Raw genomic sequence first — 22,548 nt, forward strand, 5'->3', positions numbered from 1 at the left:
TGAGTTCCACGAATGCTTAATGACGATCAGAAAGATACGCTGGGGCTAACAATGGGAACAATCGAACGAATAATTACGAAGAACTAGACCTAAGGGAAGTTTCTTCTCGCTGAGTTCCACGAATGCTTAATGACGATCAGAAAGATACGCTGGGGCTAACAATGGGAACAAATAATTACGAAGAACTAAACCTAAGGGAAGTTTCTTCTCGCTGAGTTCCACGAATGCTTAATGACGATCAGAAAGATACGCTGGGGCTAACAATGGGAACAATGGAACGAATAATTACGAAGAACTAGACCTAAGGGGAGTTCCTTCTCACTGAGTTCCACGAATGCTTAATGACGATCAGAAAGAGGCAAGTGTTGCAAATTCGACACGCTTGAGAAAAGAAGGACGCAATTTCTTGGAAAGTATCGTGACAATGGATAAATTAGATTCCATTATTCAACCCAGAAACAAAAAGGCAGTCGATGCATTGGAAACACACACATTCCTTATCCTCGCAAAATTTTTTTAAGTAGCATCCAGTGAGAAGGTGCTGTATGCTATCTTCTGGCATTCCCACGGAGTGATGATGTCTCACTGTTCCGAAAGGTCATCCAATTACGGGCGAATATTTTCGCACACTTTGGATACAGAACTTTTGCCAAATTTGACTCAGAAATAACCACAAATGGCAAATGGCAATTTCATCCTCCACATGCTCTAAAATTCTTGGCTGACCACAGTGAAATTGTCACACACACCCTACACACCAGATTTACTCCGAGTGACTCCTCATTGTTCCCAAACCTTAAGGATTCTCTTTGTGGGTGCCATTTTGCCAGTAGATCAAGCCTGGAAATTGCTATTTTCCAGTATCTGAAACATCCCTCCAAGATTTCTATGCCACATGCTTAAAAACCCCCGGAGTGATGGCCACTGTGCACCAAAAAAGAGGGGGAGTTTATTGAAAAATAAACATAGTTTAATTGCTTGTATTTTCTTGTTCTTAGAAATTAGACAGAAATGGCAGCTGCTTTGGTGTGCACATCACATTAACAACGCAATTTACTTTCAAACTATAACCTGATCCGACTTGCTTTCAGTTCTAATTGTACACTCATGTCCAAAATTATTGTCGCATGTTTATAAATATTTGTTGTGGGAACAATTTGATAACGAATTCACCCGGTATTTCTTATAATGTTAGTACGTGTATAATCGGCAAAGACATGTATGTGGTAAATTTCATGTCAAAAGATCAGTAAATAAGAACAATAAAACGAAAATAGAACTTTCTTCTCCATTTAGCAACATTTTGTTTTACTTATTCAAATTTTAGTATTTATAATTCTTTTCCTATGAAATTTACAACAAATATACATTCGCTGATTATACACATAATATCAGTATTAAAAGTACCCTGTAAAATCATTATCAAATTATATTCTTACAAGAAGACAGTTATAGATATGCGACAATGATTTTGGACATGAGTGTACATAACACTGTTTTTTTTAACCTCTTCGGAATTGCTTTTCTGATCCATTCATGTTGTTTTTTCTTATTCTTCGCAATATCTACACTTCGAAATCTTCTAGTCGTAATGTCCAAGTACGAGAGTCTCTGTACATTTTATGCTATCAGACATAACATTATGTACTAAGATAAGAAATTTAACTTTTACCCCCCCCCCAAAAAAAAAAAGTTTTAAATAGCATACTTACACGGGTGGCGGTTCTGGCTCTCCTTTGTACAGAACTTTATTGTTTTCACTGAGGGACTTCTTCTTTTCTTTCGTTGGCGTCGTTGATGAGCTTTCCTAAATTAAAAGAAGCAAAATAATTTCATAAATATATTTATACAAACAAATACAACAGAAAATAATGCGTGCTATGCAGCAAACACCTTCAGAGGAGTTAAAAAAAAAAAGTTTTTAAGTGAGATAAACAAAGCTATCACTAAATATGATCATTACCGTTTCCACGGAACAATATAATCAAACTTTCTGAAGGGTTCTGGTTCCGCATGTACATCCTTTAAAAGAACACATCACAAGTATAAAAGTATGAATCTGAACGAAACTCGGAACTATTGTAGGTTGAGTATACAGTATAATCATGTATCTGTTTACGTTTTTACTGCGCGTTGTAGTGACAGTCGAATATAGCAACGCAGCAGAAAATGGCAATATAACGTGCACAGGACAAGATTCTGAGCAACTTCAATGTTTTATTTAACATCCAGGGTTCCCACAACTACACACAGGACTACACCGCGTGAATACTGATCCACTTTCTTACAGTTCCGTTAAAACATAAAATGAATTGAACCAACCATTACTATCTATTTGCAAAGTATCACGAAAAAAAAAAAAAAAAAACTATTGGCACCAATTACGTCTATGTTACACCAATTATGTTTACAGCAAGACTACGTGTGATACAAAAACAGTGGGGAACAGCACCGCTGATACAGGGTTAAGTAAATATAATTTAGTATGGGAATTATATTAATCCTTGTATTATAAACGAGAAGTACAGAGATTACTGTTAACCATAGTTTATTATTTCGTATTTATTTATTTAAATATTATCTTTTAATTATGAGCTATTATTTAGGTATAGTTTAAATGAAATTCTCAGTATTAACCAAAAAAAAAAAAAAAAAAAAGTATAGTACTAGCACAAAATGAAGTTAATAATATTTTTCTGTACCTTCTGGTCATCAGGTATCAAAGTGTCTTTTTTTTTCTGTATTACCCAAGAATTTCTGAATTGGATATAAACTGTACACTCATGTTTAAAATTATTATCGCATGTCTATAAATATGAAGGGTAAGGGGAAAAAACTAGGAATATCCATGTGTGTGCTTGAACGGGTACTTTGGCCTATCTGTTGATGACTCTTGTTACTATTTGACTGTATATGCCATGCATGGGTAGATGTTGAAATATCAATATGAAAAGGGCAAAAGATTTGACTAACCCTATTCATTTGTACGCGGTTTTCAATATTAAAACGCCGTTTTCTCGAAAATGCACTTTCGTGACATTCCTTCTTTTTTCTCCTTACCCTTCATGTGGTGTTGTAGGGATATAATTTGATAGCGAATTCGCCCGGTATTTCTTATAATGTTAGTATGTGTATAATCGGCAAAGACATGTATGTGGCAAATTACATGTCAAAAGAGCAGTAAATAAGAACAATAAAATGTGTTTTACTCATTCTAATTTTCGTATTTATAATTCTTTTGCTATGAAATTTACCACAAATATACTTTTCCCGACCATACACATAGCATCAGTGTTAAAAGTACCCTGCAAAAATCATTATCAAGTTATATTCTTACAAGAAGACAGTTATAGATATGCGAAAATCATTTTGAACATGACTGTACATATGCCAATTTATTGTTTCCATGAAAACATGCTCCAAGCTCAAATTAGATGCATGAATGTTATCATCAGAAATTTCAAGAAATCAAGGGATCCTGAAGTGAAATAGGTTCCTCAAGAAACGTTTATGATGAAAGAAAGAAAAAAGAAAGAAAGAAAAATAGATAAAGATCATGTACTCTGTCTTATCCTGAGGTGGCATACTGTGAATGTTGGTCAACAAAGAAAATAACGAAATTTCTTACTCATTAACGACAGAAATCTCCAACGAGTTGAATGCACTTGGGCTGACGGGCCTGCCAATTCTATACGATCTTAAAAATCACATTTCACACAGCATTCAGAACAGTCTCCGGCTTCTTAACAGTTACAGATTAGCCAAATCATTTATTTCCTAGTTCTAATTTTAAGCGAGGGAATGAAGATGTGAGAGCTGTGGGGGTAGGAGTATATATATTTAACAGTTTTCTTGGCACTGTCAAGAGCGAGATAACAATCTAATAGGCATAACTCCGAATGTGATCAGCCAGACTCTTCAAAACTTATGAAATACTGTTTATTACCTTTAGTAATGGAAGCACTTTGTGCTAGTACACCATATCCTTATAGTTAAAGAACGCAATCAAGGATTAATTTCGGCCTTCTCTTGCACAGAAGAATCAGATGATCTCACAGTGCTGGCTTGTTTACCTTCCAGATCATAGTGAACTAGACAGTAGTCTTAATTTTCCATGTCATGCTTCGTAATTATAAGTACGAAACTCATCTACTGCGTGAATCGACCAATGCTGTCAGACTAGTGCAGCATTTCAAATACTCCACAGGGATTCATCCACAGTTGTCAAGAATATCTTTTTAAACACCCTCCAACGATTTCATAAAATACGCTGGGATCCATATTATCGAGACCTCAACACGTACAGGAGGTAGTCCTGTTTGCTAGTGGCTAGCGTGTCTCTCTTGGGGGGAGCAAAAATTTATCTTCACTATCATCCACTATCATTAATCATCTGTCTCCTTTAGCCTAAAGAACATTAACGTTGGACGTTAAACTAAAACTTCATTTCACATGCAAGAGGTGAACTCGAACACCACGCTCCGATTGTTCTTGGCCTCACACACCTATTTAGCAGAGGCTTAGTAAACTCCTAATTCGCATCTTAATGGGAATAGAATGACAAGGAACTCCGACTTATCTAATAATCGCACCCAAGTATGCAGACACTTTACATGCTACAACCACTGCAGCTCTCATCAAATCATTCTTTACTGGCTTGTTCCACTAATCTTCGAAGCAACTGTTTATGCTACTTTTCTCTATGAAAGTAACATTTAAACGACAAACATGAAATAGAGAAAGACTTAATGCACAAACCTTTTTCGCCTTTTTGGGACTAGGTGCAGTATTTGTCTCGTACGCATATGATTCTTCAACCTTCGGTTGCGGTGACTTAGCAGGGCGTTTTCTTCTCTGATTATTCATGAGTTCTTCTTGACGCTTATCTTCTGGTAGTGACTCCAAATATGAGGCGTACTCCAACTTATATTGGTCAATCATCTGAAGGGAAAAAAAAAAAGTTACATAAGTAAGAAGTTTTCGCATAAAGAATTATAGTAACGAACACCAAATTTATACAATTTCAAAATTCCACTTATGCTAATGCATCAAGCGTTTCAAGAACTTACTGCGTTGTACGATTTGAACCGCTTTTAGTCTTTGTGAATGCATACTCGCTAAAACTACCCAAAATATTGAAAGTATATTAGTCTCCAAAGGAATATAAAAAGGTAAAAGGTACGTACAATTTTGTACTTACATGTTCCTTTCATTAGTAATTAAAAACACGGTTGGTAACTTTCATGAGAGGAATGCGCCAAACTAGGAGACAGTGCTTCTTAAACGATTAAATCTTTCCAGAATAATTCTATTACAATTACATTCTCGAGATGTACTACTCGAACCCATGTGCTTCCTCTACGCCAGTTCAAGTAAATTTTGACTTGTAACCAAAAAGAAATATCAGATTCACCATTTACAAATGAAAGTAATTTCACGAAGTTTCAGAGCGAAACGAGCTCTACTATCAAGTGAAGGGATTAAAAGGTAGGTTATAAAATAGTAACGTGTGCTATAAATTTCAGTTTACTTAGTATGAAGCCAAACAGCATCTAAGTGCTAAGTGATAAGTACATCACGTCTGAAATTTGTTCCACGACTAGATACGATAACTCGCAAGTTAACATTGGACAGTTACTGAAGGTCAAGAAACAAAATAATAATTATTTTAGGCTTAATTGAGAAGCGCTTAGATATCACTTCAAAGTATTTTAGGACTCCAATCTACATGATCGAAATTTGCCTTTCTGACTGAAATGACCAACATTATAAAAATAATGCAACGTGCTCACAGTATCAGCGGCGATGGATTTAAGCTTTCTTTCCAACTGTGTCAACCTCACTCTTTAAATGACGACTCCCTCAGACAATACCTCTCGTACCTACCAAGTTACCTTCTATTCGGAGGTCCTTGAACTTCTTTTTGCTGTATAGTGCTTATATGTGATCATCTTATGGAATTACTATGTTGTATCTTCCAGTATAGAAGTACTTCCTATATTTGGCATGATGTCTACGTTTTTTTTATTTCCTTGAACAAATGAGTTATTTACAGCTTGACTCAAAGTAAGATTTCAAAATAAATTTACAAATAATAACTATGGCGTTATTTTGGATATTTTATAATAGAGATGTTAAAATATTAGTATAGAGGATACTTAGCTCATTAATATATATATATATATATATATATATATATATATATATATATACTTAGCTGTGTCGGAGTCTATATTATGTTCCATACACCTATGAACTCTTTTCTCTTTCTGATTAATACCTTAGATGTTCAATATTGCATTGGATTTTCCATACACGTCTATGCAAACTTTCTCCAAATCACGCGATTTTAGTTTAATATAAAAAGCCTGTATTCTCTCTCTTTCAATGTTATTATTCAGTTTTAATGAAACTTATTCCTTTTACGTTTGGGCAGTTGGGATAGTCCTGTTTTTCCAGTTTCTAGTGTGATTGATATTTCTTTTTATTACTTCTGTGAAATTCGTTCTACGTGCAAACGGCTACAGGACTGTAAAATACCACTTACATTTGATTTCTATGATTTACCTCGCTTTAACATCATATTTATTTCCAAGTAGTTGGGAACAGTTTTATGGAAAATATTTCTAAGGTATATTTGAACCCGCTCCTAAAAACCTAGCTTGATCGAAGTGATAGCTATCTACAAAGATTCATTTCAAACGGTGCAGTGTTGCGAAACATTAAAATTTTCCTATGAAACTACTCATTTCAATCAAGGTTTACCAAAGTGCTAGCTACTTTAAAAGATTCACTGTAAACGGTTAAACAATGTGCATTTGTATAGCGAATAACCAACCGAACACTTCTTTATACTCATATATTTTATATATATACTGTATATATATATATATATATATATATATATATATATATATATATATATATATATATATATATATTCAGACTATTATTTAGGCTGTGGATCTCCGGTAAAGTATGAGAAATGATCGAGGAAGAAAAGTTACAAAGCATGAAACTTATGTTATTTCCTATACTTAACAAAATTTATTTGTATATTAATAACATGCCTGTCTTGGTGCAGGTTTGAAGACCTCGGATTCTGATCATGTAAATCCAAGAAGCGGACATTAAAAATGATGACCCGACTGGAAAATTGGTCAAGAGTACAAGTGAGGTGAGTGATGCGGTTTTTGTGGGTCAAATATTTGCCTACATGCTGACATTCATACGCAGATTATAGAGGTGTGTGCAGAGAGCTAAATTTCAAAGCAACATGTAGGGAAGTGGAGTTGGGCCTTTAAAGAAAGACGGACCAATGTTGTCAATGACAACCCTGGACCGAGATAGTCCCAGTACTTCAACCACTGACGTTACGCTTGGAACGATTAGAGCACCCCTTCTACAAGCCCTGACCTAGCCCTAGTGACTTTCACTTTTTCCCTGTTCTAAAGCAAAAAATGGCTGGCCACCATTATCTGGCCATGTGATTGTCAAAACCGCTGCCTCACGTTGGCTACAAGAACTTGACGTGGGTTTCTATGCAAATGGTATAGAAAGCTTTATCTGCCGTTGAGATCAACAGTTGAACAAAAACTAGTTACATCGAGGACTATTTTTTTTAATAACCCCTTTTTATTGGTTACTTCTATTGGAGAAGGATTTTTTTACGTTCCTCAGCCTTTTCGTAAAATTAATACAGAGTATCAACTTTTTCGTTCTATTTTTATTGTAAGTCTAATCGATTACTTTTATCTTTTTTTAGCCCAAAGGGTCAACTTCCTGAGGGGAACGTTCTCTCATATTGATCTTTTCGAAAGGATGGGTTGGCTCATAATGGATGGACTTTGTATCTGTTATTGGCTAAATTTCTGTGTAGATCTTATTATTTTCCCTGTATATTAACTGATATTAATAAAAATGAAAATCATCTCATATGTGATGGAATGGCGGCCAAATGGCTGAGCCGACTAACATTATTTTCTTAACATAATTAGTTAGTACCTACTCAACTGGGTTTTTATCGTGTTCTTTACACGGAGGAGCTTAAGGAGGTTGAGCAGGAATTTAAAATTTCACGCCGCAACAGTAAATTATCATATTTAAATACATAGTATTATTAATTTTCATTGCTGTACATAAATTATTCTCCGTTGTTACACATTATAAAATATTTTCCATTATTTCTAATGACTACTTTTACATATTGTTAAGATGATCTCTTGTGAACCTGAACAATACACAGCTTCTCCCTCCTACTCGATTGCCAGTAGTGTTACCAGCTGACACGTTAAAAAATACAACTGTAGCTGCGTGATAGACTTATTCCAATGTCTACATTTATTGCCAGAATTACAGCAACAACTATCACTCACATAAACAGTCTTCATTATTTTGTTTTTAAGGTTGTTTTTTTTTTTTTTTTTTTTTCCCACTTTAAAACTGTTTTGACGATGTTGCTGTTATCTCGTTTTAAATGGGAAATTCCCTTCTTCAATCTTTGACCAGGCTGCCTTCGGTTCTAGAACAGAAACAGCATACAAAGATATCAATGTTGGTTAACAGGTCTATATATATACAAACACCGTAATCTCAATCTCATCTTAAAAATAGGAGTTTTCCTTTGACCAGAAGATACTATATCTTGCTCGAGAGTTTCGGTATATGGCACATTCATCACTGAAATCAATTTTTCACTTTCCGAGATAAGTGTCAAACACCTGAAGAAATACGTCATATGCCTCCCCCCTTCGGCTTAAACGACTGTCTGATAATTCTTTAATAATAATTAAAAAAAAAAAAAAAATCGGTCGATATGGGTGTAACTGTCAGTCATGCTTTGTGTTTTTGTGCAGACCTGACCACGCTATACCAAGTTCCGCAAAAAGTTTGTGAATTGACTTCATTGGTGATTTTTTCACTGACGCCGCAACTTCTTTGCATTCTTCCTATCTTGTCGATGGTCTACCACACATATTGTGTACATACTTCATATTATATAGTTACTATTGTACCTGTAAAAAGAGTATAGAACATCTTACCTGTTGTACTTTATCTTGATACTTCTTTTTATCATTCTCCTTGAGGTCTCTCCACATTTTGGAAATTTCTACCATCCTCTCCTTACTTGTTATTTTCTTCATTTCATCACTTGCCAACATAATACGTGAAAACAAACTGTACCCAGAGTTCGGAGGTTTCTCTGGTTTCCCTGCCATTCTGTGGAGAAAGCACAAACAGGAATATTTTTAAACGTCTGAGGAGTCTATCTACTGATCACGGTCAAGTTAAAAGCATTAATCTATACAATTATACAAAGAGAGTAGAACTGGCTCACTCATTATCGCCCACGGCATACTACTTATAGTTAAATTTGGACAGAATAGTCCTATCGTCACGGAAGCAAGGGGTAAGAAATGATTTTTTTAGAATATTTATGCTAAGAGGCCTTTAAATCTTCTGGCAAGAATTAAATACCCTGGGCTGGGGATGTTTACTAAGATGTCCATACGAGCTGTTGGAATGTCAAGATTTCGGGTTCAGAAAAAATCTATATGAAAGATGCAGAAGAAAAGTAAGATATATTAAGAAGCGGTTTTTTGAAATCGATTTAGAGTCCCAAGGATAGGTTCCGTCTCCTCCGTTAACTTGTCATTCAAACTAAAAGTGACTGAAATTACCCATTACCGGTTTCAAAGTTTTTCGTTCTAGAACAAAAACGATAATAAATGACAAGCTTTTTTTTTTTTTTTTTTCTCCTCCCGCAAATCGATTCAACATCTCAAGGAAACATATTGTCATCATCCTCAACACTGCCACAACTGGACGTGGTTGAATTTACTATTACTTCCGTTTTCAATACTTATTTCCCAAAGAGCGAAAACGGAAAGCGGTTCTTTGCAATCGATTCACCGTCCGAACAATAGGTTTCATATCCTAAGCTAACGTTCTATTCCAAGTAGAAGAAATCAACCATTTCCAGTTTCAATGTTTACCGTCACAGAACAAAAACTTTAACAGCTAGCAAACTGTTTCTTGCGATCGGTTCAGCCCAGCGCCTCAAAGAACATTTATCACCAGCCACAACACTACCAAAACGAGGTAGCTGGAATGTACTAGTACTTCCTGTTTCAATACTTAATTCCATAGAGGAAAAAAAAAAAAAAAAAAACGTAAAGGGATATCTAAAAACTGTTTTTCACAGATTCAACGCCTCATGAATGAATTTATGTTTGGTTGATCGTGTTTTGGATAAAACGGAAATAGTAAGCGACAAGCAGATTTTTAATATGGATTCAGTATCAAGAATATGTTCATCTTTGATTTTATTCTTTTTATTGCAAGTGGAAGTGTCCGACATTAATTTCCACTTCCGGTGTTAATATCAATTCCCATAGAGCAAAAGAATGAAGAGACAGTGAGTAATGGCTTTCTGATATGGATTCAGGGTCGACGAAGAAGTTTTATATTTGATCTAATTCTTCTATTGCAACCAGTAGTTACAGATACACTATTTTAGGTATTGAATTCACATAGTTTGGAAGTCTATCGTAGTTTCACAGTGTGAAACAGAACTAAAAAAATCTATCATTTCTCCAAAATAATATTTCTTCTGCTTATTCTCTGTAACACTAAGTATTTAATATGGAAATATGAGCAATTTTCAAGATAGAACAATTCCTTGAAATGAGGAAAATATTTATGATTAAAATTCAGCGTATCTATATATAATTACAAAAGCAAACTAACATAGCCCTGTTAAATCTTATATACTAATATTTCTTAAAAACTGGAAACACTGTTTTTCGGATTATTCAAGATAAGTGTTGAAGGGCTGTACATAAGACACAAGAAGCACAACATTTCTTCTAAAATTTCAAGTTAAGATTGTTGTTTAAGTGCAATGAATACTAGTACAGTTATTATATGTACTGTGTAGTTTATTTAAGTGTTAGTGATAACGAACGTTTAGTATTACCAGCTAAGTTACGTTACTCGCGAACATTAAAGAACATATATACCCACAATAACAGAAATTCTAAAAGCAGTAATAATCAACGATTATTTTGACACAAGAATCGAGTTTTATTTTGTAATCATTCAAATTCTACAATGAATTTTGTTCAAGGATTGCTGAATACTGTGACTGTGACATGTGCCACTTTTATATAAATAGCTCAATGTATATATGAAATATTTATAGAATATCTGAGATGGTGAGTGTCATTAAAGAAAAAACAAAAAGTTGGCTGAATCCACGTGGAATGTCTCTAAGTTATAACCATATATAGGAACATTTAATTCATCTTTCATACATTTTTCTCTCAAAGTTTGACTTAAATACGGGCCAGTTACTACTTTCCTGGTAACACTTTTCAATATCACAACTGCAATTCCTGTGACTGCAAGAAGCACTTCAGGTATCTCTGCCTCAAGTGCTCCTTACAGGGGTGGGGTTTGCAGTGTCGCCACTAGTAATACAGTCATCTACACACTGCAGTTGGACAAGTGGATGTTGTATATTAAATTCCATGTTCCTGTAGTGATGTTTTCGCGGTTGAAAGCACTGAAGTTGGGTGATTAGTTCATGGAAACCTCTATATTTTATAACTGTAATTAAAATAATAAGATGTGGCTATTCGGTCTCGGTACAGTAAACTCCCACCATCGACAAATAACATGTCTCCCATAAAATTCAAGTTGAGTTTTTTTGAGTTTAACGTCCCGTTCAGCAGCTAGGTTATATGAGACGTGGACCTACTGATTAACGTGGAATCCGAACCACATGAGCTCCCGCCGGGAATCGAACCCGGGCCCCCAACGCCAAAGGCGCGTACGCTAACCGCTTAGCCACGGAGGAGCCCTCCCATAAAATTCAAGTAGCCAAGATAAAAAATTTTTAACACCCATCGACTATACCTGTCTGCTAGAAAAAATGAATGACAATGCAAGTGAATGAAATTATACAATTGAAAAATGTGGGAGCTCCCAATAGACATAATGTGCCCCACAAGTTTAAGATATCTTGAGATTGAAGCTATTATGTCCTACATCAAATGTAAGCAATTTACCATTACGCCGCAGTGGTGCAAGTTTACTAGTATTACTGTTATAAATTGTTAGCTATACTCAATTCAAAGAATAAACAACAAAATAACTCTTATGCTTTACATACAGTCTCGCCTTATATAACGAAATAGTTATATTTTATTCGGAAAGTTTCAGCATGCGTTCACACATTTGTCAATGGCTTCTAAGAATTACTAAACTAGACAAAATCAAATTTATCAACATTCTTGTGGCGACCAAAACTTCTCAACTGGTCTATATATTTCAGACAAAAGATTCGACTATCCTTCCCATCAGAATAGTTCAAAAGTGATTTATAGGTATCAGAAACTTCATCCCAATATTATTCTAGACAGACAAGTGATTAATAGCACTCATAAGACCGTAAACTGTACATCGTATTTTCGTTGTTTTGAGAAGTGAAGTTATTTTACTTTCCGTTCAGAGAAGTTCCACTAACAGGCACTGGAGTACTAACCTATATCCAGTTTAGTAATTTTTACGAGTCACTGAAAAGTTTGAATGCACACTAAAACAGTTTGATTAAAATAAAACTACTTCAAGACTGTATATTATTTATTCATCACGTATTCTATAGCATCTATCAGAAAACACTCTTACCTTTCTTTAAGCTGTCTTTCATCCTTTGTCAACACTGCTTTTACTTGACTTGGAACGAAGTCCGGGTTTTCTTCAAGATATGCTTTTAATTCATGCTGAAATTAGTAAGCACATGTAGTTTTAGTACAAAATATTCGCCTTACAAGAAGATATGTGTTTGCTAATAGTAGCTAGCGGATACATACTAAATACTTAGAAATAAAAAGATTGAAGATACTTACAATATCTATTATGTTTATGATATCTACAATACTTAAGATATAAAGATGGAACCAGAAATATGAGAAGTAATGTCCACCTAGGGTGTTTTTACTTTTTTTCTTTTGTACTGTTACGAACAATATTCATCTTTTATGCCTTAATAAAAAGACAAGTACGTCAACATTATTTCTGGCTAAGTGAAAAACACTTTCCATTCCAACTACATGAAGCATCTCGCCACCTTAAAACGTATTTATCCAGAAGCCATGTTTACAAAATTTTTTAACCAAGGTAATATTTACTCGCTTTTCTTAAACTGTGGAAGCTATGAGAAGAATATGTGCATAATTTTAGTATAAATCTCGTAAATCTATCGTTTCCGAATGCAAAGAAAGTTGTTTGGCCAAACTTTATGAGAAATCACATAGGAGTTAACATTGGAGCGCAGAGGGGATCAAATGCTTCAGTAAATTTAATGTGATTCCTAAGCCAGAAAGCTGTTTCAATTACTCTCTATCAATAATTGACAGAAACTGACGCATAATAATAATAATAATAATAATAATAATAATAATAATAATAATAATAATAATAATAATAACCTACCACTTCCTGCATCATTCTATAATTTATTTAAACTGTTTCAGTAGTTGCCATCCTCAAGTAAATTAGTTCTTTACTTAAAAAAAAAAAAAAAAAAAAAACTCATTTCAAATCTCAATTGCACATTTATAAGCACACTACTACAGAAGGATGATATCACAAATCGAAAAACCAATTTCCTTGTTTTTTAACTTTTGAGTAACAAATATTCATGGCAAGAATCAGCTGTCTCATCAATTATTTTCATGTGCCTCGAATTAACGTTTTGAAGAGTTCGTTTCAAGTATCTTCGTCCCACATAGCAATTATTTTTATTCGTTTATCAGGTTGTCAAAAAACCATTGAGTCTTTGAAGGTCAAAACTGAGAATGCATTTATTATGATTTGAAAATAACTGCCACTACGCACGGATTTCTTCAATGGCCTTGTGCCATTTTTCCGACATCATTATAATCCCGTCGTTACAAAACTTTTCGGTTTCTGGTATTAAAAAAAGAAAAAAAAAGTGACACGCGGTTTTTACGTGCTTCTTTTGAAATTAACTCAACATCATTCAGGGAGTTCTGCAAACTAAAACAAATGATGCAGGTCCGAGTTATACGTTGTATGCATTGAAATCTCCCAGCCAAATTCTCTTAATTTCTAACAGGTCGTTGAAGATGTACGCAATCTGGAAGATATCAGCGTGATATAAGACTTTTTGTTGACCAGTCTCAGTAGTTTCTTTTTAACTGCTAGATGCACTCGCGATAACTGCCGACAATACAGGTTTGAGTCTATCGTTCTCCCTAGTGGCAGCAGTTCGTGATGCATGATGCCCTTCTAATCCAATTAAATGCATAGCTTACCTTTCTGAGTATCAGTGTGGGTTGTGCCACATACTGTGGAGCTTCTCGCTTCGACCATCTTTTTCGCACATTGTTATCGTAGGTTATCTATTTCTCATCACTCGTGATCAAACGCTTCCAGAAATGTTTCGAATCATGCTTCAGTCGAGATTCACAAGATAGAAATTCGATCAAGTAAATGTTTTTGAGTCAGATCATGTGGCATCCATACGCAGAGTTTCCTTTTGTGGCCAGCATTCTCCAAATGGTTCAAGTGCTTGGTAATGGACATTTAGGTTCTTGGGGACCCGCGACGTCATGACTGCTTAATGCCGGGTCTTGCTCAATTCTTGCCAGAATATCATTCAGTTTTGCTGCGGTTGGTCACCCACTGCGAGGAATGTCTTGGACATCAAATTTCCAGAATGAAAGCGATTGAACTATCTTTCGTTGTTTTCGAGGATGTATCTGAACTACCTTTCCGTTATTTTCGAGAATGTATCTGAACTATCTTTCCGTTGTTGTTTTTGAGAATGTATCTGAACTATCTTTCCGTTGTTGCTATTGAGAATGTATCTGAATTATCTTTCTCTTCTTTTTGAGAATGTATCTGAACTATCTTTCCGTTGTTGTTTTTGAGAATGTATCTGAACTATCTTTCCGTTGTTGTTATTGAGAATGTATCTGAATTATCTTTCTGTTTTTTATTTGAGAATGTATCTCAACTATCTTTCCGTTGTTGTTTTTGAGAATGTATCTTAACTATCTTTCCGTTGTTGTTATTGAGAATGTATCTGAATTATCTTTCTGTTGTTTTTGAGAATGTATTTCAACTATCTTTTCGTTGTTGTTTTTGAGAATGTATCTGAATTATCTTTCCGTTGTTGTTTTTGAGAATGTATCTTGTTCATAAAAAGGATACATTTTTTCACATGCTTCCGCAGCATTTGCTCCTTTATCAAAATAAAATGTTAAAATGTAGCGCTGTTTTGCAGAAAGTGCACTGATCTTCACGGTATAATACCTTACGTCTGAGTTTAAGAATTCCACCACTTTTTACATATCTACTAACTTCAACTGTCAGGTCTTAAATCACGTTAGATGTGATATGCTGTGTCTCATACTCTGAGATTTGAGACACTAATACCATCTCGTTCGTAAAAGACTATTTTTTAAACTACCTGATACATATTTATTTATTTTCGAGAATTTTAAAAGGCCAAACCTTTTAAATTCGACCGTCCATCACTCGAGAACCAAAGGTATGATCCGGAAAGTATTTAACATGCGCATTAAGTACGTAAAGCGATAAGAACTATACTAGGTTTTATAAGATCCACTAAGTTCACCTGAGTTTTATATATATATATATATATATATATATATATATATATATATATATATATATATATATATATATATATATCGCTTGGAAATAACTGATAATGTTCCACGCAGAAGTAATTTAATGTTTTATAGAATGGCTGCATGAATAATGTTGATGTTGAAGTCCGTTTTTCGTATCAAGCTATGTGTTAACCACTTCGTTACACATGAGCAAATGAATTAAGTGTTTCAGTTCACAGAATGCGTCATCATCATTGAAGTTCTACATGGATTATCACGATTTCCTAAGATCATGAACAGAGTTTAGCTACTCGTATTCTACGTGTCATTTTCCTATGTGCGTGCTGTAATATACCAGGCTTTCATTTACTGTTAAAATACTGTCTATACCGTTATACAGGGCATAGTTATTCTGCACGCGTGAGAACATTCACATTACTGATAAAAACGATTACTTGCATTGTGGAACATTAGACTGAAAAAGGGAAATACTGGTATTCTGAAGGGGTTTTATGCTGCTTCAGGTTAACAACACTAATCAGCTTTTTGTTTCCTTTTTCCGAGCTCGAAATACGATCTGGAAGTTGTGTTGTAATTCAATGCTCCCTTAGGTCTGCCATCTACTGAGAAAAAACTTTTTCTTTTTTCAGTAAGGTGCTGTCACTTAAGGGAAATAGTAGAACTAACTCTTGCTTTGCATCCACTAAAAATTTCACCATCTCCAGGATTAATAAGACCTTTAGTAAGGAATACTTTTCATGACATTCCTATGGATGTCTGGTACGCAAGGGTTAATGATAATGATTTAGAGTTTAATGTAGTTTTCAGTACCGAGGATATAAAAGGCGAATAGAAGAGAATGAAATACAAGAAATGAAAGAGCATGAATATTTATATTAAATGTCCAATATCAAATGAAAAACTCAAAAAGAGTAGGATAATACGCATTGGCGGATCTAGAAGGTAAAAACTGGGGGACCAGCTAGTACCCAGACTACGATACATATATACAAACTTTCAAAAATAAATAATAGCTTAAATTATTTCGTCACTAAAAAACCGGGGGGCCTAAGTCCCCCGGCCCTAGCCTAGATCCGCCACTGATAATACGATGCGATAAAAGAATCTACACTGCGTTCCCTTGTCACTAAAATGGAAAAGAATTTCACATTTGGCAAGAGACATAAGGTTTGAGCTGGTACGAGTACGTGCAGCTCGGATAAACGCTAAAACTAGAATTCCATTCCTCATATAGACTCAATGCTGAAAAGAGTCCTCAAATTACAGACCAATCTCACTTACAGCCGCTGAGAAGGCATTATAATAATTGTTTCAAATCGTGTGTTAGATGTACCTTTGACATTCAAATTAATTAACGATAATCTCTCTTCTTACCTGATACCTCGCTTCATCCTCTACTGCCCAGTTAATCCAAACCAATTTCTTCTTGTCACTCATCGCCTTCCATTGCTCCTTACATCGTTCTAAAAAGGCAGCTTTATTGAAATCAGGATCGTGTTGGTGCTTTGTCAGTTTTTCATTAAAATACAGCTGTAACAAATAACATAATGGTGCAAATAAAAGTACATACTGTCATCTTCAATAAACATATTTACTGAAAGAATAGATGAGTTTGAAATATATAGTATTCAAATATGAGAACACACCGAGAACATTACAGAAAAATCAAAATTTCCTACCTCAGATTTCCTAAGGAACTGATTTTACATTATTTGTCATTATTCACTTTTAAAATGGGAAGAAAAATGTGTGTTCAGAAGAAACTGACCCAGATTCATATTGTCCTAACAATACAATTCTGCCTACTACAATCATGAGACGAAATTACACGTTAATTAATAAAGCAATGTGTACAAGAGAAGGTAATCATGACAGGCTATACTCATTTTCTTTCTGAGTTCCAACTGGGCATTTCCCATGTTTCTATAGAATATCATTCATTAAAAGTGTAAAATTGTTAAGAATTGAGAATTTTACCTTAAAAGGTGTTGAAGGCTTCTTTGGTCCTGGTTCTGCTTGAGGAGGAGGCTTTTCTTTAACCACGGCTTTTGGAACCATGTCTGGGTGATCCCGACTGAAAAGTTCAACACAAAAGATCATTTAGCTCTCATATGAACATTATAAACTTGTGCATTATATCTGAGTTGATTCGAATGATGTAGCGCAACAGGGTGATATCTTAGATATCCGTAAAATATCTCTGTTGAAGAACGTAACAATCTTGTCAGTAGATAATAATAAGCATGTAATTAATCTAATCTAAATCTCTCACCGCTTTTACCAAGTTGCTTATGTATGATCAAGTAATCTGGTACATATAATAAGACTTCCTGCATTTGGTGCTTAATCACTATTAATACTATCATGGTCAATAGATTATTGGAAATTATACACTGAAATTTAATGAATGTTTTGTGTAACATGGCTATTTTCTAATATATAATAATAATAATAATAATAATAATAATAATAATAATAATAATAATAATAATAATAATAATAATAATAATAATAAAAGACTACGGAAAACCGCGTTGTTCGAGGTCTATTTACAATGGATTTTAACTGAATTATTTTATTAGGAAAAGTTAGGATAATAAACAAGGTTAAAAATTAATTATATATATATATATATATATATATATATATATATATATATATATATATATATCTAACAAGCAACAGACATGAATGTCATCCGGTCTTCCGAATCAAACCTAGTCCATTCAATGAACATAAAGATATGTTCATGCACAAAACATTAGGTGTCATGGACAACCGAGTAAGCCCCTGGGGCCCATTAACCCTGTTAGTATAAACAAAATAGTAAATTCGCAGTGAAATAACTATTGCATCAACACTGTTTACTGGAAATTCATCGTTTATAGTTCATTCTCTTCGGCATGAAACGAGCTTTCCAGAACTGCTATGTATTGGCGCCCATAACATACCTGCACAGGGAAAATTCCCTCCAAAAATCCTCCATCAATTTTGACCCCCTCTGGAGTGGCCCCAGGTAAAAGCACACATTTCAAATATATCTCGAAAAATACTTTAGGGGATAGGAAATGTGTGTACCAAGCTTCGCTTCGATAGACGGCATAGGTATGAGCGGAAATGTTGTATACCAAAGTTCCCCTCTGAAGAATTGGATGTCTCCCATAAGTTTTGAACTTCCCCATGCTAATTTACTTGAACGTGCACTGCACCTCCCCTGTAAAATGTTCTTTAATTCCCACACTGATCCTACCAGCTCCGGTGTCGCTTCAGAGGACGCACAACTTCACAATAGGGCTATTTTGAAAGGTATTTTTCCGACTTATCCCCCATTTCCTCCTCCACATGTCACGGAACAATATGCGTGATAACTATTGAAACGCTTGCTTCATTCTAGAGAATGTGGTACAATTCTTGATATCAGGAAAAATAGTACTGCGTTCATACTTTTTATACAGGATGCGGCAGCGTTCATAGCGTAATTCGACTTGTGTAGTACAATGACGTACTGCATGAATGTGTGCCAGCTCGTGCAGCATTCGTGTACTAATGAGCTGCTATTTCGGGTGTGACAGTGATATGGAGCGGTGGAGTGCACAGCATCGTGCCTTTGCTGTTGAAAGTTATTTCAAGAATAACGGCTCTGTTATTGCTACTCAGCGTTTATTTCGGCAAGCATTCTAACACATAATTAAATTTGTTTTTCAATATATCCATTAGAGCGTACGTTTGTCAATATATCCGTCAGAGCATACTTCCACATTTCTGTTATACTGTATCTGTGCAATGATTTAGCAATAATCTTCCGAATACAACCTTGAATACCATTTTATAGAAATAATCAGTAGTAGGTTTAGAGAAGAATTTTGGGAGGTTTTTCTAGTAATGTTTAGTTTATTTATTTATTTATTTTTTAAATCCCTAACTTTTATCTGGGAGAAGCTTGAAGTTTATGAGTACAGGCGTAACTAATACTTCATTTCGTTTGTATGTTCAGCAATAATCTTCCGGATACAACCCTGAAGACCATTTTATACTGATAATCAGTGGCGGATTTAGAAAAGTATTTTGGAAGGGTTTTTTTCGTATTGTTTAGTTTTTTTTTTTTTCTAAAACTTCCTAATTTTTATTTGAGGGGAGCTTGAAGTTTATAAGCAAAGGTAGAACTAATATTTCATTTGTTTTAGAAATTCCGTAATTTCAGGGTACAGGTTTTAATCCGAAAGACATATCCACCTTAACCCCCTTTGCAAATCCGACACTGTTGATAATTAGTAATAACGATTTAAAAACGGTAAGAAACGAAGTTTGCCAGGACACTCAGTCTACGCACTATCTCTACATTCACAGATGGAATTAAGATAAATTTCTAAAATGATCGGATGCGGGGTTGAATCCCGGACTTCTCGACAGAAGCGCAAAAGCTAACGACTGAATCATGTTTGCTGCAAAGTTATGATTAACTTAAATGTATTATCTCTCTACGGCCTATGGAATCTGAAGGATTGCGAGTTCACAAAAGCTCTCCATTGACTTCTGCCCTTACCCAATTCGATCGAATTTCTACTCTGTATCCCTATTTCTGCGGGATTCATCTTAATATTATCCTCCCATTTGCGCCTGGGTCTTCCTAATGGACGTTTTCCGATAGGATTTCCAGTTAAAACTTTGAAAGCGTTCCTACTGTCTTCCATTCTGGCTACATGACTTGCCCAACTGAACCTCCTACACTTGATGATTCTAACGATGTTTGGTAAGCCATATAAATTACTTAGTTCTTCGTTATAAAGTTCCCACCATTCCCCATTCCCGTTCCTCTTCGGTCCAAATATTCGTCTCAGGATTTTATTCTCAAATACTTTCAGTCTGTGTTCTTCTCTCAGCGTAAGCGACTATGTTTCGCAACAATACAGAACAACAGGCATGATTATCGTTTTATATATTTTAAGCTTTAAATTCTTCGAAAGAATTCGGGACAACAAAATATTTTGAACTGAATAATAACACGAATTTCCTAATTTCAGTCGACATTTAATTTCTTCGTAGATATGATTTTGGTCTGGTAATACTGAACCTAGATATTTGAAAGTATCCACTTTGTCGGAAGTATTATTTGATATTTTGACGCAACCATACTTTGCCGTATTACGATCCCAGTGAACTTCCATGTATTTAGTTTTCTCTACATGTACTTCTAAACCCATGTCCCTGCAAGCGTTTAATTAGGCCTCTGCATTTCTTTCGATTGTTCTCTTATCAGATTTATATCATCAGCATATACCATAACCTGGTGAATACCATTCAGCTCTAGGCCCTGGTTGTTTCCTTATAACGTACACCGGAACAAAGCTGAATAATAATGACGATAACACATCTCCTTATTTCAGGCCATTCTCGATGTGGAAGCTCGCGGACAAGAATGTTTCCATCGGACTTTACTCTGGGATTAATTTAAACACATTTTAATTAATCTAACTAGCTTTTTCGGTATTCCAAATTTTGTAAGAATATTGTACAATATTTTTCACGTAACCGAGTCGTAAGCCTTTCTAAAATCAATAAATAGTTACTTTTCGAGAATTCGTCAATGATAAATATCTGGTAGATTGTTGATCAATTTCGCCTAAATCCATACTGATAATCTCCAATTTAATCTGCGTATGGGATCAATCTTGTTAACAGAACGTTTGGAAGGATGTTGACACACGAGAAATGCCTCGATAATTATTACAATCAATTTTATCACCTTTTTTTTGGAAGTCATTGATTCTTTCCATTATTCTTAAATGTATTCCATAGTTCTTCTTTTGTTGGAAAAAAATCGTACTGATATGTTGAACTCCTCTTGTTAAAAATTCAGAAATCTTCAGGATTAGGTAAACCATGATAGTGGTTATATATTCTAGAGCGTAGGAAACCACACGCTCCGATGAACACTCTATTATGCATATGATCCATGAACAGAAAATTCGGTATTTTACCGATTTTGCAGGTCCGAAGCACCTGATGGGTGGTAACAGACTATTACGTATGTGATCAATGAATGAAAAATTTGATCGAAATATTCCTCCAATGTATATGAAAGTTAAAACTACACTGAAAATTTTTAAAAATGTTCAGAACCACCAGAAAAGAAGCTGTTGATGTGCAGCGTTTAAGAGTACCATATAAATGTATTTCTCTCATGTTTTACTTTGTTTCAAAAAGAAAGAGTGCGATATTTTGAAGTAAAAATACTACATACATTTTTGCTAGTTACTTTTTATAAAATATTTACTTTTGTATATAAGAGGTTATAAAATTATTACATGCATTGGTTAATCCTTTGGAATTCATAATGTAAATACGGTAAGAATTAAAATTGCTTGAAAAATCTTTTCGAAATTCATGGTTTATTTTGGAGGTTTTATATTATTATGTGCATCAACCACTAATTAAATGAGTATTTATGTTATAGAGAAGCGAACCAGTCTGTTTTATCAATTTAAAGCAAAATTTTGACAGAAAGCCCAAAATTTCCCAAGCAAAAAAGCAAAGCAGAAAAAACTTGAGCTTTTATTTATTTTTTTCAAAAAAGCCGTTTTTTTCTCTGAGCCCTTGCATCTCTTTGGTTCACATTGAAAATGTGGTATTGATTTCCCCTTACTTTCCCTGAATTTCCATAACCAAGTCAGTAAATTTTCCCTATCATTTATGACGAGGCTTAGAGCTATATATAATATACAATTCCCATAGCCATCCAACGATTTCCTACCTATTTTTAAATACATTATAATCTTAGTTTCTTACTGTAAATACTTATTATGAGCTAAACTTCCTGTATTTTGGAATACAAAAAACATTAGCGACAAACGATAATTAC

The 22,548-nt window shown here is 34.5% G+C and overlaps 1 protein-coding gene across 3 annotated transcripts in view; it reads right to left on the minus strand.

Annotated features, from left to right (window-relative positions):
• Nucleotides 1–22,548, minus strand: part of LOC145683994 (nucleolar transcription factor 1-A-like) — a 107,402-nt gene that overhangs the window by 20,110 nt on the left and 64,744 nt on the right. For all 3 annotated transcript variants that reach the window (XM_081755764.1, XM_081755765.1, XM_081755763.1), the window contains exons 7-12: nucleotides 17,667–17,763; nucleotides 17,064–17,219; nucleotides 12,691–12,785; nucleotides 9,042–9,219; nucleotides 4,759–4,941; nucleotides 1,713–1,807 (exon numbers count right to left, since the gene is read on the minus strand). In XM_081755764.1, coding sequence (XP_081611890.1) covers nucleotides 1,713–1,807; nucleotides 4,759–4,941; nucleotides 9,042–9,219; nucleotides 12,691–12,785; nucleotides 17,064–17,219; nucleotides 17,667–17,763 — 804 coding nt within the window. The remainder of the gene's footprint in view (nucleotides 1–1,712; nucleotides 1,808–4,758; nucleotides 4,942–9,041; nucleotides 9,220–12,690; nucleotides 12,786–17,063; nucleotides 17,220–17,666; nucleotides 17,764–22,548) is intronic.

This window comes from Thermobia domestica, chromosome 4 (assembly GCF_964235325.1).
Source record: "Thermobia domestica chromosome 4, izTheDome1.hap1.1, whole genome shotgun sequence".
Classification (NCBI taxonomy): Eukaryota; Metazoa; Arthropoda; class Insecta; order Zygentoma; family Lepismatidae; genus Thermobia; species Thermobia domestica.